The sequence below is a fragment of the Ranitomeya variabilis genome, chromosome 1 (genome assembly GCF_051348905.1).
Source record: "Ranitomeya variabilis isolate aRanVar5 chromosome 1, aRanVar5.hap1, whole genome shotgun sequence".
NCBI classification, from domain to species: Eukaryota; Metazoa; Chordata; class Amphibia; order Anura; family Dendrobatidae; genus Ranitomeya; species Ranitomeya variabilis.
Genome location: NC_135232.1, coordinates 310,649,982 through 310,667,934, shown reverse-complemented (window position 1 = coordinate 310,667,934; position 17,953 = coordinate 310,649,982). Strand labels below are relative to the sequence as shown.

The 17,953-nt window shown below is 44.4% G+C and overlaps 1 protein-coding gene across 4 annotated transcripts in view; it reads left to right on the top strand.

The window, feature by feature from the left end:
* The window catches only part of RHBDD3 (rhomboid domain containing 3), a 72,323-nt gene that overhangs the window by 1,885 nt on the left and 52,485 nt on the right, over positions 1 to 17,953 (top strand). For all 4 annotated transcript variants that reach the window (XM_077296773.1, XM_077296764.1, XM_077296743.1 and 1 more), the window contains exon 2: positions 5,472 to 5,637. In XM_077296773.1, the coding sequence (XP_077152888.1) occupies positions 5,502 to 5,637 (136 nt within the window). In that variant the 5' untranslated portion in view covers positions 5,472 to 5,501. The remainder of the gene's footprint in view (positions 1 to 5,471; positions 5,638 to 17,953) is intronic.

Sequence of the window (17,953 nt, the reverse complement as noted above, 5' to 3'; positions counted from 1 at the left end):
AACCGAGCATCAGTATGGGGAAGAAAGGTGATTTGAGTGCCTTTGAACGTGGCATGGTTGTTGGTGCCAGAAGGGCTGGTCTGAGTATTTCAGAAACTGCTGATCTACTGGGATTTTCACGCACAACCATCTCTAGGGTTTACAGAGAATGGTCCGAAAAAGAAAAAAAATCCAGTGAGCGGCAGTTCTGTGGGCGGAAATGCCTTGTTGATGCCAGAGGTCAGAGGAGAATGGGCAGACTGGTTCGAGCTGATAGAAAGGCAACAGTGACTCAAATCGCCACCCGTTACAACCAAGGTAGGCCTAAGAGCATCTCTGAACGCACAGTGCGTCGAACTTTGAGGCAGATGGGCTTCAGCAGCAGAAGACCACACCGGGTACCACTCCTTTCAGCTAAGAACAGGAAACTGAGGCTACAATTTGTACAAGCTCATCGAAATTGGACAGTAGAAGATTGGAAAAACGTTGCTTGGTCTGATGAGTCTCGATTTCTGCTGCAACATTCGGATGGTAGGGTCAGAATTTGGCGTAAACAACATGAAATCTTTGGGATGTGGTGGAACGGGAGATTCGCATCAGGGATGTGCAGCCGACAAATCTGCGGCAACTGTGTGATGCCATCATGTCAATATGGACCAAAATCTCTGAGGAATGCTTCCAGCACCTTGTTGAATCTATGCCACGAAGAATTGAGGCAGTTCTGAAGGCAAAAGGGGTCCAACCCGTTACTAGCATGGTGTACCTAATAAAGTGGCCAGTGAGTGTGTGTATATATATATATATATATATATATATATATATATATATATATATATGTCAGTGAGACACATATATATATATATATATATACATATATATATATATATATATATATATATATACGTATATTTCATACAGCGCTAGATATCATAAAAGCCGGTTAATTCAATTGCCGGCTTTTGCTATCTGCTTCCCTAACCTCACATGATATGAGACATGGTTTACATACAGTAAACCATCTCATATCCCTTTTTTTTTTTTGCATATTCCACACTACTAATGTTAGTAGTGTATTTGTGCGCTCTAGCTATTAAATTAAAGGGTTAAATCGCGGAAAGAATTGGTGTGGGCTCACGCGCAATTTTCTCCGCCAGAGTGGTAAAGCCAGTGACTGAGGGCAGATATTAATAGCCTAGGGAGGTACCATGGTTATGCAAATTGAATTTGCACATAGCCTAAGGCTCCATTCAGACATCAGTGATTTTTCTTTGTCAGTTTGTACCATCAGCGATTTTCAGATATGATGAATTGCAAAGCTTCTACCCATTGTTTGTTAATCACGGACTGCATTGGAGCCATCCGTGTGCGGTCCATGATTTTCACATGGACTTGTATATGTAATTTTGATTTGTGACTCTGATAAAAAAAAATCGATATGTCGCTGTGATTTTATTTCTCGGATAAACATGGACACGTGAACAGCTCCATAGATTTTAATGGGTATATGTCCCATCTGTGAAAATCAGAGAGAGAACATGTATCTGATTCATGGACTTCTGAATGAGGCTTATCGGTGACGAATGTTCCCATAGTACAGTACCACACCTGCCTCTACATTGTTACCATGCGATTACACATTATGTAATCTGATATTACTGGGCATCATGATCCAATGCTAGCATGCTGTATACTAATGGGTTTAAGAGAAAACATTGGGGCAGATTTACTAATGCTGTGTAATATTAATCATCGTAAACTAGGTGAGATGATGCAGAAGTGGTTAGCACTTATTAGGGACCTCAGATGTATATTTTTGTCACAATTTACTAAGGAATGTATGAAGCAGTTTCAGGAGCTGAGCCTGCCTCATGCCAGGCAGACACCATCTGTTTACATAGCCGACATCATCCAGATGTTGTTCTGATCGCTTAAGTTTAATCACTTAAATGCCACTGGCAATCTCTGACAGTCGCATTTCACTGATGCCATTGCCGATACGCATGTACCGACTCCAAACAGCCCACCGCAATACATTCACTGGGAACCGCTGGATTGCCATGACACCCAGAGACCTGCGGAAGGCCCCCTGTAACTGCTATGTTAGTCCTGGAAAGGTCAGCTACAGGCTATGCTTCATGGGAGAACCGTGATTTCACTATATACTCTAATGCTGTGGATCACAGGTTGAAGTCCCCTGAAGGGACTAAGAAATAAGGTATACATGTTTGTTTTTTTTAATCACCCCCATTTTCCCTCTTCAAAAAAAAAAGTTAAATATCTTTAGAAATAAGTATTTGGTATACTTGTGTATGAAAAAGCCCGATTTATCAAAATATAAAATCATGCGATATTAAACTGAGAACAAAAAAAAATCGGGGCACCAAAATTGCCAGATTTCAATTGCCGCAGTCTTTTCCCCCTCAATAAAAAAAGTAAAAATCTATCAAAATGTTACATGTACCCCAAAATGGTGTCAATACAAGTGTCAGCTCAAAGTTCAAAAAATGCTTTTCCCTGAACTCCACAGACTGAAAAATATAAAAAGTTACAGATCTCAGAAAATGACGACACTTTTTTTTTTTTAAACAAATTATTTTTCACCACTGAAATACTTAACAAAAAAAAATGGACAAATTCAAACTCGCAGTAATCATAGTGACCTGAAGAATCATGTTACCACACAATGAATGTAAAGTGCTGCGGAATATGTTGGCGCTATAGAAATAAAATTATTATTATAACCCAAAAAACAAAACCCAAAGGGCAATAGAAGAATTGCTTTTTTTTTTTAATTTTACCAGTCTTGGAAATTTTTTTTCTATTTTCCACAAAATTGTATGGTAAAATGAATGGTGTAAGAACAACTCAACCTACAAAGAAACACAACAAGCCTCAAATGATTATGTCAGTGGAAAGATGATAAAATAGTTATGGCTCTTGAAACAAATGAAGGAAAAAACAAGCTCAAAGACAAAAAAAAATTCCCTGTTAAAACTGCTTTCTCTGAAACACTACAGAGTATGACATAAGCCATTGTAATGAGGGAGCTTGTCAGTTCTGTGGTTAGGACAGCAAGAATCTGCTGACTGTTTCCTTTTAACAATTTTTTGCAGCAGCTTCCATGCATTTAAAGCGCCGCTGCCAGGTAGTTTGACATGCACCTTTCACAGCAGCATTACTGCTTGTACTGTACACAATATATACCAGCAATCGAGATGGCGAGAAAAAAGTTCAAATCTTAAATGTAAGATAAAAAGTTTTAAAATAAATAAAAGCACACAAAAAAATCCCACTAAAAATGTTTAGTAGATCCATTCTTTTTTCTCTTATTGTATGGCGATGAGAGTTCATCCTTGTTCTCAGTTTCTGCCCTGTCTCCCCCACATACAGACCCCCAGTTGGACATACATTTCTGTCTCCCAAATCATAACATTATGGACATGAAATTACTTGTATTGAAAGGTAATTTCAAAGCACAGAGAGACAGGAGAGTCTGGGAATATAAACTGATGACGACCTTTGACACTCTAAATGCAGGAATGAATGTGTCACACGGATTTATGTCTTTTTACATCAACTAACTACAACTAAGGAACTTGCCCATCAGACCATGTGGGGTCATCACAACAGACCCTAGTCACAGGACAATAAAACAATCCTTATCTAAGAATTGGCCCAATATTTATGGACGTAACTGTTTATCACCCATGGTAATTCTGCTTCATGTCACCTGGCTTATCCATGGGTTTTTTCCCCTCTCCCTTTGTTTTTGTTTTTTTCCTATACTATGTTGTGCATAAATATGTGATTCTTCAGAATTTGTTTTAGTCTTTGCCTGATGAAGAGACGTATGTAGTCTCGAAAGCTTGCAATTTGTTACCATCTTTTCAGTTAGCCATCAAAAGGTATCAACCACTGAGGACTCTCAATTCTAAATATTTTTCTATCTACTGGCTAACACGGTACCAAGATATATTTCTTTCCTGTCCCAAAATGGCATCATTTATCTCTTCTCACCAAAGCCAGTTTTGCCTTACTGACCAGACCAAATTGATCAAATCTGACTTCTCACTTTATGTGGTAATAACTGGATTGCTTCTACATATCCCGGAGGTCCTGACACTGTGTTTTTTTGTGAATGTTGTACTTTATAATAGTAATAGGTCGATAGGATTTGCGTTTATGAAAATGTGAAATTTGCTGAGAGTTGAGTAAAATGTGCAATTTTCTAAATTAGAATTTTTATGCCCTTAAGGCTCGCTCGCACGGCCATCGATTCTGTCATGCGAGAGAATCGGGCCAATTATACCCACCGAATGCAAACTTTGTGAGAGCGTCTGTGCTCCGATCCTCTCGCATGAAAGAATGGCAGCACAGGTGCGGAGGAGACGGAGAAAGTAATTTCTCCGTCTCCTCCATTGCCGGCGTCCGCAGTAATCGGACTGCACATGGATGACAGCATGCCAAGTTTTTTATTTTGTCTTTTTTTTACGATGTTCACTGTAGGAATTAAATAGTGTGTCATTGTATAGCTCAAGACTTTTCGGATGTGGTAATACCAAATACACTATGAGTACTTTTTTTTTTTACATTACAACAAGTGTTTTTATTGAAGAAACATTATTTTTTTTCTGATTTTTACGTCCTGTATTGTGTTTTTTTTATATTTCAACAATTTTTTTAAACTGTTTTTTTTATATTTAGTCTTTCTATGGAACTTGAACATTTAGTAGTTGAATTGCTGGTGTAATTTAATACCCTGCAATACTTAAAGGGTATAAGCTGGGTTGTTTTTTTTTTTTTTTTACTATGGACTAACTACTTACCTGTTGTGCCCACCGCTCCTCTCTGCTGGCTCAGAGTAGTCACAAACCGCTCCTACCAGAGATTCTGTGGCTTCTGCTGATGTCACATTGACAGAGCAGCTGCTTCTTTTCCGGATGCTCTGTTTACGGGGTGTAAAGATCGATGTCATGCTGATAGATTGCCAGCTCCTCGCAGACATTGGCAGTTGTGCCCCATCGACAGATCAGTGCGTAAGAGCTGCACTGTTGACGTGAAGCAGCAGAATCGCCGGCTGGAGTGGTCTGTGATCGCTCTGAGCCAGCACTGGGTAGAACAGACAGATAGTGACAAGTATAACACCTTTAAGTCTAATGCCCTGCAATACTTTGGTATTGCAGGGTATTAGACCTGTCTGTTACATTGACAAGAGGCCTATTAGACTCTGCTTGCCTAATAGGCCATCTTACCTGGCAAACCTGAAGGTTACTCTTTGACCACCAGTTGTCTTGACAACCATCGGCACCCGAGATCGTTTTGCGGGGTGGCCATTGGGGTAAGTGAGGGATACCCTTCAATCTCACAACCTTCTAAGGGGAGACAAACCTGATGCAGTCAGAATACAGTGATGCAAACATTAAAACTAACTTTTTGCCCTAATATCCTATATGTTTATTGTAATGTGCTAGAATAACCATTCTGTTTTGCAGGTATTAAGGACATTCACGCTCTCCACAGAGATGCTGAGACTGATGATTAGAAAAGGACCACCACTAGGATGCCTCCTGCTGATGCTGTTGTTGGTACTGGGGAATGTCCTTCTCTCATGCAGTGACTTGCTTTTGCATCTGGAAACATTACAAGAATTTTCGGATGGTGAGAAAATTAATTACACAAATTGTGCAAAAAAATTGTAATAATATTATGTTAAAGGGAGGTTTACATCTGACACATACTGCTCAATCCAGGGGCATTAGGTATCAGCCAGGTATGCTTTAGTCTTAAACGTTTCAGAGAAAGACATACTTTTAATATCAGCCGAGGACCAAGCCGTCTGGGTGGCTAGTCGTACAGGCAGGTCCCTGGCGGCTTGTGAGGAAGCAGAGAAAGTGGCTTGTGAGCAATATTCAGTCACTTTTTTTTTGCAGCGAATCTGTTCAAAAATATTCCTTAACCCCTTTACGACCTTGGGATTTTGCGTTTTCTTTTTTTGCTCTCCTTCTTCCCAGGGCTATAACTTTTTTATTTTTCAGTCAATATCGCCATGTGAGGGCTTGTTTTTTTTGCAGGATGCGTTGTACTTTTGAACGATACCATTGGTTTTACCATATAGTGTTCTGGAAAACTGGAAAAAAAAATTCCAAGTATGGTGAAATTGCAGAAAATTGCAATCCCACAATTGTTTTTTGTGGTTTGGTTTACCATGTTCACTAAATGCTAAAACTGACGTGTTGTTATGATTCCCTAGGTCATTATGAGTTTGCAGATATCAAACATGCCTAGGTTATTTTTTATTTATGAGGCAAAATTTTTTTTCAAAAGTTTGTAAAAAAAAATAAAAAAGTAAAATAAAAAAGTGGCGCCATTTTCAGAGACCCGTAGCGTCTCCATTTTTCGGGATTTTGGGTGGGGGCTTATTTTTTGCGCACCGAGCTGACATGTATTATCAGGTTCCGCAGCAATTGAGGTGTGTATTACAAGGGTCTGTAGCAGCTGACACGAGGTGTGTATTATGAGGTTCTGCAACTGCTGAGGTGTCTATTATGAGGTTCTGCAGCAGCAGAGGTATATATTATGAGGTTCTGCAGCACCTGAAGTGTGACTATATGAGGTTCTGCAGCAGCTGAGGTGTGTGTTATGAGGTTCTGCAGCAGCTGAGGTGTGTGTTATGAGGTTCTGCAGCAGCTGAGGTGTGTGTTATGAGGTTCTGCAGCAGCTGAGGTGTGTGTTATGAGGTTCTGCAGGAGCTGAGGTGAGAATTATGAGGTTCTGCAGCAGTTAATGTGTGTATTAAGTTCTGCTGCAACTGAGGTATGTATTATGAGGATCTGCAGCAGTTCATGTGTGTATTACAAGGTTCTGCAGCAGTTGAAGTGTGTCGTACGACGTTCTGCAACAGATGAGGTGAGAATTATGAGGTTCTTCAGTAGCTGAGTTGTGTATTATGAGGTTTTGCTGCAGTTGAGGTGTGTATTATGAGGTTCTGCAGTAGTTGATGTGTGTATTGCAAGGTTCTGCAACAACTGAGGTGAGAATTGCGAGGTTCTGCAGCAGCTCAGGTGAGAATTGTGAAGTTCTGCAGCAGCTGAGGTGTGAATATATGATGTTCTTCAGCAGCTGTGTGAATATATGAGGTTATGCAGCTGTTGTAGGGTATTATGAGGTTTTGTAGCAGCTGAGGTGTGAATGAGGTTCTGCAGCAGCTGTAGTGTATTACGAGGTTCTGCAGCAGTTGAGATGTGAATTATGAGGTTCTGCAGCAGGTAAGGTGGGTATTATGAGGTTCTGCAGCAACCGAGGTATTTATTATGAGGATCTGCAGCAGTTAAGGTGTGTATTACAAGGTTCTGCAGCAGTTGAGGTGTGTCTTACGAAGTTCTGCAACAGCGGAGGTGAGAAATATGAGGTTCTGCAACAGCTGAGGTCAGAATTATGAGGTTCTTCAGCAGCTGAGTTGTGTATTATGACGTTTTGCCGCAGTTGAGGTGTGTATTATGGGGTTCTGCAGCAGTTCACTGTAGGAGTTAAATAGTGTGACATTTTATAGCTCAAGACTTTTCGGATGTATTAATACCAAATACACTATGAGTATATATATATATTTTTTTTAAGTGTTTTTATTGGAGAAACATTATTTTTTCAGATTTTTACGTCCTGTATTGTGTTTTTTATATTTCAACAATTTTTTTTAAACTGTTTTTTTTTTTTTTTTATTTAGTCCTTCTATGGATCTAGAACATTTTGTAGTTGAATTGCTTGTGTAATTTAATACCCTGCAATACTTAAAGGGAACCTGTCACCCCCAAAATCGAAGGTGAGCTAAGCCCACCGGCATCAGGGGCTTATCTACAGCATTCTGTAATGCTGTAGATAAGCTCCCGATGTATCCTTAAAGATGAGAAAAAGAGGTTAGATTATACTCACCCAGGGGCGGTCCGCTGCTGTCCGGTCCGATGGGCATCGCAGTCCGGTCCGGGGCCTCCCATCTTCTTACGATGACGTCCTCTTCTGGTCTTCACGACACGGCTCTGGCGCAGGCGTACTTTGTCTGCCCTGTTGAGGGCAGAACAAATTACAGCAGTGCGCTGGCGCCGGGAAAGGTCAGAGTACGCCTGCGCCGGAGCCGCAGCGTGAAGACAAGAAGAGTACGTCATCCTATGAAGATAGGAGCCCCCGAACTGGACCGTGACACCCATCGGACCAGAGCCGGACCGGGACCGCCCCTGGGTGAGTTTAATTTAACATCTTTTTCTCATCTTTCAGGATACATCGGGGGCTTATCTACAGCATTACAGAATGCTGTACATAAGCCCCTGATGCCGGTGGGCTTAGCTCACCTTCGATTTTGGGGGTGACAGGTTCCCTTTAAAGGGTATATCCGGGGCTTTATTTTTTTTTTTTTACTATGGACTAACTACTTGCCTGTTGTGCCCACCACTGCTCTCTGCTGGCTCAGAGTAGTCACAAACCGCTCCTACCAGAGATTCTGCGGCTTCTGCTGATGTCACATTGACAGAGCAGCTGCTTCTTTTCCGGATGCTCTGTTCACGGGGTGTAAAGATCGATGTCATGCTAATAGATTGCCAGCTCCTCGCAGACATTGGCAGTTGTGCCCCATCAACAGATCAGTGCGTAAGAGCTGCACTGTTGACGTGAAGCAGCAGAATCGCCGGCTGGAGTGGTCTGTGATCGCTCTGAGCCAGCACTGGGTAGAACAGGAAGGTAGTGAGCAAGTATAACACCTTTAAGTCTAATGCTGTTGTGGATTCTGTTTGTGGGCTCCCTCTGGTGGTTACTGCTGGTACTGGGTGACTTTGGTGGGTTGCGGCCTTTGGTTTCCACCTGTCCATCAGAGGCTGGGTGTTTCCTATTTTACCTGGCCTTTCTGTCATTTCCTTGCCGGCTATCAATGTATTCAGATGTGCTCTGTTTTGTTCCTGCCTACCTGCTCCCAGATCTTTCAGGATAAGCTAAGTGCTGATTTTCAGTTGTTTGGTTTTTTGTCCAGCTTGCTTATTATGTCTCTATGCTAGCTGGTAGCTCTAGTGGACTGAGGTTCTCCCCATGTGCCATGAGTTGGCACATGGGTTCTTGTAATCTCAGGATGGTTTTTTTGATTAGGGTTTTTTGCTGACCGCTCAGACCCCTTTTGTATCGTTCTGCTTTCTAGTTTACAGCGGGCCTCAATTTGCTAAACCTATATATATCATCTCTATGTGTGTGCCTTCCTCTCATTTCACCGTCAATACATGTGGGGGGCAACTATACCTTTTGGGGTTCGTTCCTCTGGAGGCAAGTGAGGTCTTTATTTTCTCTGCAGTACTAGTTAGCTCTTAGGCTGGTGCGTGGCGTCTAGAACCAACGTAGGCACGCTCCCTGGCTATCTCTAGTTGCGTTTGTCAGGCGTAGGGCAGCGGTCAGCCCAGGTTCCATCACCCTAGAGCTCGTCCGTTATATATTTGTACCTTGCTTGTCCTGTGCTATCCCTAGCCATTGGGATTCATGACAGTATAGCCGGCCCACAAAGTGTTAATTGTTTGGGCTGAAGCAGGAGAAAGAGAAGTGTTTAAGGGAAAAAAATTTTTTTTTTTTTTTTTTTTTCCCTTCAGAGTTTTGCTGCCTAGCCCTTAATTGCTGTCTAGCTGCTTCTTACCTCCTCTTAACCCTTGAATGGCTCTGATCTTAGCTGTTTAACATGGATGTCCAGAGTTTGGCTTCCAGCCTGAGTAATCTCGCAGCTAAAGTTCAAAACATACAGGATTTTGTTGTTCACACTCCCATGTCTGAACCTAGAATTCCTATTCCAGAGTTCTTCTCTGGAGATAGATCTACCTTCCTGAATTTCAGGAACAATTGTAAATTGTTTCTTTCTGTAAAATCTCGCTCCTCTGGAGACCCTGCTCAACAGGTCAGGATTGTAATATCTTTCCTGCGGGGCGACCCTCAGAATTGGGCATTTGCATTGGCACCAGGGGATCCTGCATTGCTCAGTGTGGATGCGTTTTTTCTGGCATTGGGATTGCTCTATGAGGAACCCGACCTGGAGATTCAGGCTGAAAAGGCTTTGTTAGCCCTCTCTCAGGGGCATGATGAAGCGGAAATATATTGTCAAAAATTTCGGAAATGGTCGGTGCTTACTCAGTGGAATGAGTGCGCCCTGGCTGCAAACTTCAGAAATGGTCTTTCTGAGGCCATTAAGGATATTATGGTGGGGTTCCCTACGCCTACAGGTCTGAATGAGTCTATGGCTATGGCCATACAGATTGATCGGCGTTTTCGGGAGCGCAAACCCGTGCACCAGTTGGCGGTGTCTTCTGAACAGGCACCTGAGACTATGCAATGTGATAGAATTCAGTCCAGAAGTGAACGGCAAAATTATAGGCGGAAAAATGGATTGTGTTTTTATTGTGGTGATTCAGCTCATGTTATATCAGCATGCTCTAAACGCACAAAAAAGCTTGATAAATCTTTTGCCATTGGTACTCTGCAGCCTAAGTTCATTTTGTCTGTGACTCTGATTTGTTCACTGTCTTCCATTTCCGTTGATGCCTATGTGGATTCGGGCGCTGCCCTGAGTCTTATGGATTGGTCATTTGCTAAACGCTGCGGTTTTAGTCTGGAGCCTCTGGAAGTTCCTATTCCTCTGAAGGGAATTGACTCTACACCATTGGCTATGAATAAACCGCAGTATTGGACACAAGTGACCATGCGCATGACTCCCGTTCATCAGGAGGTGATTCGCTTCCTTGTACTGTATAATTTACATGATGTACTAGTGCTGGGGCTGCCATGGTTACAAACTCATAATCCTGTCCTGGACTGGAAAACAATGTCTGTGTTAAGCTGGGGATGTCAGGGGGTTCATGATCATGCACCTCCGATTTCAATCGCTTCATCTACTCCTTCTGAGATCCCTGAGTTTTTGTCTGACTATAGGGATGTTTTTGAGGAGCCTAAGCTCAATTCGCTCCCTCCTCATAGAGATTGTGACTGTGCTATAGAATTGATTCCTGGCAGTAAGTTCCCTAAGGGTCGTTTATTTAATCTGTCACTGCCAGAGCATACTGCTATGCGGAATTATATTAAGGAGTCCTTGGAAAAGGGACATATTCGTCCATCTTCGTCCCCTCTGGGAGCAGGTTTTTTTTTCGTGGCAAAAAAAGATGGTTCCCTGAGGCCTTGTATAGATTATCGCCTTCTGAATAAGATTACAGTCAAATATCAGTATCCATTGCCATTATTGACTGACTTGTTTGCTCGCATTAAGGGGGCTAGGTGGTTCACTAAGATAGATCTTCGCGGTGCGTATAATCTGGTGCGGATAAAACAAGGTGATGAGTGGAAAACCGCATTTAATACGCCTGAGGGCCATTTTGAGTATTTGGTAATGCCTTTTGGACTCTCCAATGCTCCGTCAGTCTTTCAGTCCTTTATGCACAATATTTTCCGTGAATATCTGGATAAGTTTATGATTGTGTATTTGGATGATATTTTGGTGTTTTCTGATGACTGGGAGTCTCATGTTCTACAGGTCAGGAAGGTGTTTCAGGTTCTGCGGGCCAATTCTCTGTTTGTGAAGGGCTCAAAGTGTCTCTTCGGAGTCCAGAAGATTTCTTTTTTGGGGTACATTTTTTCTCCTTCTACTATTGAGATGGATCCCGTCAAGGTTCAGGCAATTTGTGACTGGACACAACCTACATCTGTTAAGAGCCTACAGAAGTTCTTGGGGTTTGCTAATTTTTATCGTCGGTTCATTGCAAATTTTTCCAGTATTGTTAAACCTTTGACTGATTTGACTAAAAAGGGTGCTGATGTTGCTAATTGGTCTCCTGCGGCTGTGGGGGCCTTTCAGGAACTTAAGCGCCGGTTTTCTTCTGCTCCTGTGTTGTGTCAACCAGATGTTTCACTTCCTTTTCAGGTTGAGGTTGATGCTTCCGAGATTGGAGCGGGGGCGGTTTTGTCACAGAGAAGTTCTGATGGCTCGGTGATGAAGCCATGTGCATTCTTCTCTAGAAAATTCTCGCCCGCCGAGCGCAATTATGATGTGGGTAATCGGGAGCTTTTGGCCATGAAGTGGGCATTTGAGGAGTGGCGTCATTTGCTTGAGGGTGCTAAACATCGTGTGGTGGTCTTGACTGATCACAAGAATCTCATTTACCTTGAGTCTGCCAGGCGTTTGAATCCTAGACAGGCTCGTTGGTCGTTGTTTTTTTCTCGTTTCAATTTCGTGGTTTCATACCTGCCAGGTTCAAAGAATGTGAAGGCAGATGCTCTTTCCAGGAGTTTTGTGCCTGACTCTCCTGGAGATTCTGGGCCTACTGGTATCCTTAGGGATGGGGTAATATTGTCCGCCGTATCCCCAGACTTGCGACGTGCATTGCAGGAGTTTCAGGTGGATAAACCGGATCGTTGTCCACCAGAAAGACTGTTTGTTCCGGATGATTGGACCAGTAGAGTCATCTCCGAGGTCCATTCTTCTGTGTTGGCTGGTCATCCTGGAATATTTGGTACTAGAGACTTGGTGGCCAGGTCTTTTTGGTGGCCTTCCTTGTCTAGGGATGTGCGTACCTTTGTGCAGTCTTGTGAAGTGTGTGCTCGAGCTAAGCCTTGCTGTTCTCGGGCCAGTGGGTTGTTGTTATCCTTGCCCATCCCGAAGAGGCCTTGGACGCACATTTCCATGGATTTTATTTCTGATCTCCCGGTTTCACAGAAAATGTCCGTTATCTGGGTTGTGTGTGACCGCTTTTCTAAGATGGTTCATTTGGTGCCCTTGCCTAAGTTGCCTTCCTCCTCTGAGTTGGTCCCTTTATTTTTTCAGAACGTGGTTCGTTTGCATGGGATTCCGGAGAATATCGTTTCTGACAGGGGATCCCAGTTTGTGTCTAGATTTTGGCGGACATTTTGTGCCAAGATGGGCATTGATTTGTCTTTCTCGTCTGCATTCCATCCTCAGACGAATGGCCAGACGGAGCGAACTAATCAGACCTTGGAAACTTATTTGAGGTGTTTTGTTTCTGCTGACCAAGATGACTGGGTTGCTTTTTTGCCACTGGCCGAATTTGCTCTTAATAATCGGGCTAGTTCTGCCACGTTGGTCTCTCCTTTTTTTTGTAATTCGGGGTTTCATCCTCGTTTTTCCTCTGGTCAGGTGGAGTCTTCGGATTGTCCTGGAGTGGACGTGGTGGTGGACAGGCTACATCAAATTTGGAATCAGGTGGTGGACAATTTGAAGTTATCTCAGGAGAAGACTCAGCAGTTTGCTAATCGCCGTCGCCGCGTGGGTCCCCGACTTCTTGTTGGGGATTTGGTGTGGTTGTCTTCTCGTTTTGTCCATATGAAGGTCTCTTCTCCTAAGTTCAAGCCTCGGTTCATCGGTCCTTATAGGATCTCGGAGATTCTTAACCCTGTATCTTTTCGTTTGGATCTCCCAGCATCGTTTGCTATTCATAATGTGTTCCATCGGTCGTTGTTGCGGAGGTATGAGGTGCCCGTTGTTCCTTCGGTTGAGCCTCCTGCTCCGGTGCTGGTGGAGGGAGAATTGGAGTATGTTGTTGAGAAGATCTTGGATTCTCGTGTTTCCAGACGCAAACTCCAGTATTTGGTTAAGTGGAAGGGTTATGGTCAGGAGGATAATTCCTGGGTGGTCGCCTCCGATGTTCATGCGACTGATTTGGTCCGCGCCTTCCATAGAGCTCACCCTGATCGCCCTGGGGGTTCTCGTGAGGGTTCGGTGACCCCTCCTCAAGGGGGGGGTACTGTTGTGGATTCTGTTTGTGGGCTCCCTCTGGTGGTTACTGCTGGTACTGGGTGACTTTGGTGGGTTGCGGCCTTTGGTTTCCACCTGTCCATCAGAGGCTGGGTGTTTCCTATTTTACCTGGCCTTTCTGTCATTTCCTTGCCGGCTATCAATGTATTCAGATGTGCTCTGTTTTGTTCCTGCCTACCTGCTCCCAGATCTTTCAGGATAAGCTAAGTGCTGATTTTCAGTTGTTTGGTTTTTTGTCCAGCTTGCTTATTATGTCTCTATGCTAGCTGGTAGCTCTAGTGGACTGAGGTTCTCCCCATGTGCCATGAGTTGGCACATGGGTTCTTGTAATCTCAGGATGGTTTTTTTGATTAGGGTTTTTTGCTGACCGCTCAGACCCCTTTTGTATCGTTCTGCTTTCTAGTTTACAGCGGGCCTCAATTTGCTAAACCTATATATATCATCTCTATGTGTGTGCCTTCCTCTCATTTCACCGTCAATACATGTGGGGGGCAACTATACCTTTTGGGGTTCGTTCCTCTGGAGGCAAGTGAGGTCTTTATTTTCTCTGCAGTACTAGTTAGCTCTTAGGCTGGTGCGTGGCGTCTAGAACCAACGTAGGCACGCTCCCTGGCTATCTCTAGTTGCGTTTGTCAGGCGTAGGGCAGCGGTCAGCCCAGGTTCCATCACCCTAGAGCTCGTCCGTTATATATTTGTACCTTGCTTGTCCTGTGCTATCCCTAGCCATTGGGATTCATGACAAATGCCCTGCAAGACTTAGGTATTGCAGGGTATTAGACCTGTCTGTTACATTGACAAGAGGCCTATTAGACTCTGCTTACCTAATAGGCCATCTTACCTGGCAAACCTGAAGGTTATTCTTTGACCTATTATGAGGATCTGCATCTGCAGCAGTTGATGTGTGTAGTGCGAGGTTCTGCAACAACTGAGGTGAGAATTGCGAGGTTCTGCAGCAGCTGAGGTGAGAATTGTGAAGTTCTGCAGCAGCTGAGGTGTGAATATATAAGATTCTGCAGCAGCTGTACTGTGAATATATGAGGTTCTGCAGCAGCTGTAGTGTATTATGAGGTTCTTCAGCAGCTGAGGTGTGAATTATGAGGTTCTGCAGCAGCTGTAATGTATTACAAGGCTCTGCAGCATCTGATGTGTGAATATGAGGTTCTGCAGCAGCTGAAGTGTAGTACGAGGTTCTGCAGCAGCTGAGGTGTGAATATATGAGGTTCTGCAGCAGCTGAGGTGTGAATTATGAGGTTCTGCAGCAGCTGAGGTGTGTAGATATACACACACATTTACACTCTTGCACACATCTCTATAGACTTTTCACTTCACAGTATTCCTAAGTCAATGGTGATGTGGGGACGTGACGCTCTATTACCACTGTGGATGTGCTGTGGGGACATGTGACGCTCTGTTACCACTTTGGATGGGATGTGGGGACATGACTCTCTATCACCACTGTGGATGTGATGTGGGGACATGTGAAGCTCGATCACCACTGTGGATGTGATGTGGGGACATATGAAGCTCTGTCACCACTGTGGATGTAATGTGAGGACATGTGAAGCTCTATCACCACTGTGGATGTGATGTGGGGACTTGTGACGCTGTATCTCCACTGTGGATGTGATGTGGGGACTTGTGACGCTGTATCTCCACTGTGGATGTGATGTGGGGACTTGTGACGCTGTATCTCCACTGTGGATGTGATGTGGAGACTTGTGACGCTTTATCACCACTGTGGATGTGATGTGGGGACTTGTGACGCTTTATCACCACTGTGAATGTGTTGTAGATACATGTGATGCTCTATCACCACTGTGGATGTGATGTGGAGACATGTGACCCTCTATCTCCACTGTGGATGTGATGTGGAGACATGTGAGTGACACTCTATCACCACTTTGGATGTGATGTGGAGACGTGACACTGTATCACCACTGTGGATGTGATGTGGGGACTTGTGATGCTTTATCTCCACTGTGGATGTGCTGTGGAGACATGTGACGCTCTATCACCACTGTGGATGTGATGTGGACGCATCTGAAGCTCTATCACCACTGTGGATGTGATGTGGGGGACATGTGACGCTCTATCACCGCTGTGGAGACATGTGACGCTCTATCACCACTGTGGATGTGCTGTGGAGACATGTGACGCTCTATCACCACTGTGGATGTGATGTGTGGGACATGTGAAGCTCTATCACCACTGTGGATGTTTTGTGGACACATGTGAAGCTCTATTACGCTGGGTTCACATTACGTTATAAGCAGTCCGTTAACGCTGCCATTAAGCCCTATTTTGGGCGCATCGCTAGCGCATGCCCAAAATGGGCGTACGCTAGCGATGTGCCGTCATTGAGTGACGGAACCTCGGATGCGTGCTGCAGCGTTTCCGGTCTGTCACCGCTAGCGCGATGGCATGTCGGCACTTGCGTTAACGCAGCCCGTTTAATGCATGTGTTGAACGGGCTGCTTTAACGCAATGTGAACCTGGCCTTACCACTGTGGATGTGATGTGGATGCATCTGAAGCTCTATCACCACTGTGGATGTGATGTGGGGGACATGTGACGCTTTATTACCACTTTGGATGTGATGTGGAGACGTGACACTCTATCACCACTGTGAATGTGCTGTGGGGACATGTGACGCTCTATCACCGATGTGGATGTGATGTGGGGGACATGTGACGCTCTATCACCACTTTGGATGTGATGTGGAGACGTGACACTCTATCACCACTGTGGATGTGATGTGGGGACATGTGAAGCTCTATTACCACTGTGGATGTGATGTGGGGACTTGTGACGCTCTATCACCACTGTGGATGTGCTGTGGAGACATGTGACGCTCTATCACCACTGTGGATGTGATGTGGGGACATGTGAAGCTTTATTAGGCTGGGTTCACATTACGTTATAAGCAGTCCGTTAACGCTGCCAATAAGCCCTATTTCGGGCGCATCGCTAGCGCATGCCCAAAATGGGCGTGCGCTTGCGATGTGCCGTCATTGAGTGACGGAACCTCGGATGCGTGCTGCAGCGTTTCCGGTCTGTCACTGCTAGCGCGATGGCATGTCGTCACTTGCGTTAACGCAGCCCGTTTAATGCATATGTTGAACGGGCTGCTTTAACGCAATGTGAACCTGGCCTTACCACTGTGGATGTGCCGTGGAGACATGTGACGCTCTATCACCACTGTGGATGTGCTGTGGGCACATGTGACGCTTTATTACCACTGTGGATGTGCTGTGGAGTGTAGTGACTGTGCTGGTTTCCACAGATGAGGACACAGGACACTGCTCTGTTATTTCTAATACTAGAGTGATGACAGAGGTCAGCACAGGGGCAGATGCTCACAGTCAATGAGTGTGCAGCGGGCCCTGCTGGACACTATGGTCTGGCAGTGACCGCTCTGGCCCTGATGTTAGATTATACAGTACTGGGAGCTGTCAGTTTGGGGGAGCTGCGGGTAAACAATGTGGGTGTAGGGAATGATGTGAAATTCAGGAGAAAGGAAAGAGAGAAACAAAAAACAAAATGTATAGGGGTGTTGTATATTATACTACAGCACAGATTAGCTTAAAAAAATGTGAATTTCGGGGTCGGACAACCTCTTTAACCCCTTTATCCCCAATGGTGGTTTGCATGTTCATGACCGGGCCAATTTTTAAAATCCTGACTAGGGTTGAGCGAAACGGATCGTTCATTTTCAAAAGTCGCCGACTTTTGGCAAAGTCGGGTTTCGTGAAACCCGACCCGACTCCAGCGTGGGATCGGCCACGTGGTCGGCGATCTTGGCGCCAAAGTTGCATTTTGTATGACGCCTTCCCCGCCATTTTTTCAGCCAATTAAGGAGTGTGGGCAGCGTGATGACATAGGTTCCGGCCTGGTTTCTGCGGCGTCATAGAGCCATATTACCGTTTGGGCTGCAGTGATTTCCGCAGTCAAACACAACATATGCTTTGCACGGAGGGGAGGGAGGGAGAGAGAGAGAGAGAGAGAGAGAGAGAGAGAGAAAGAGAGATATCATAAAAAATAATCCACATTGACTTGCATTGGGTTTCGTGTTCCGGTCCGGAACCCGACTTTACAGTAGAATCGGCCGATTTCACGCGATCCGACTTTCGAGAAGGTCGGGTTTCACAAAACCCAACTCGATCCTAAAAAAGCAAAAGTCGCTCAACCCTAATCCTGACCACTATC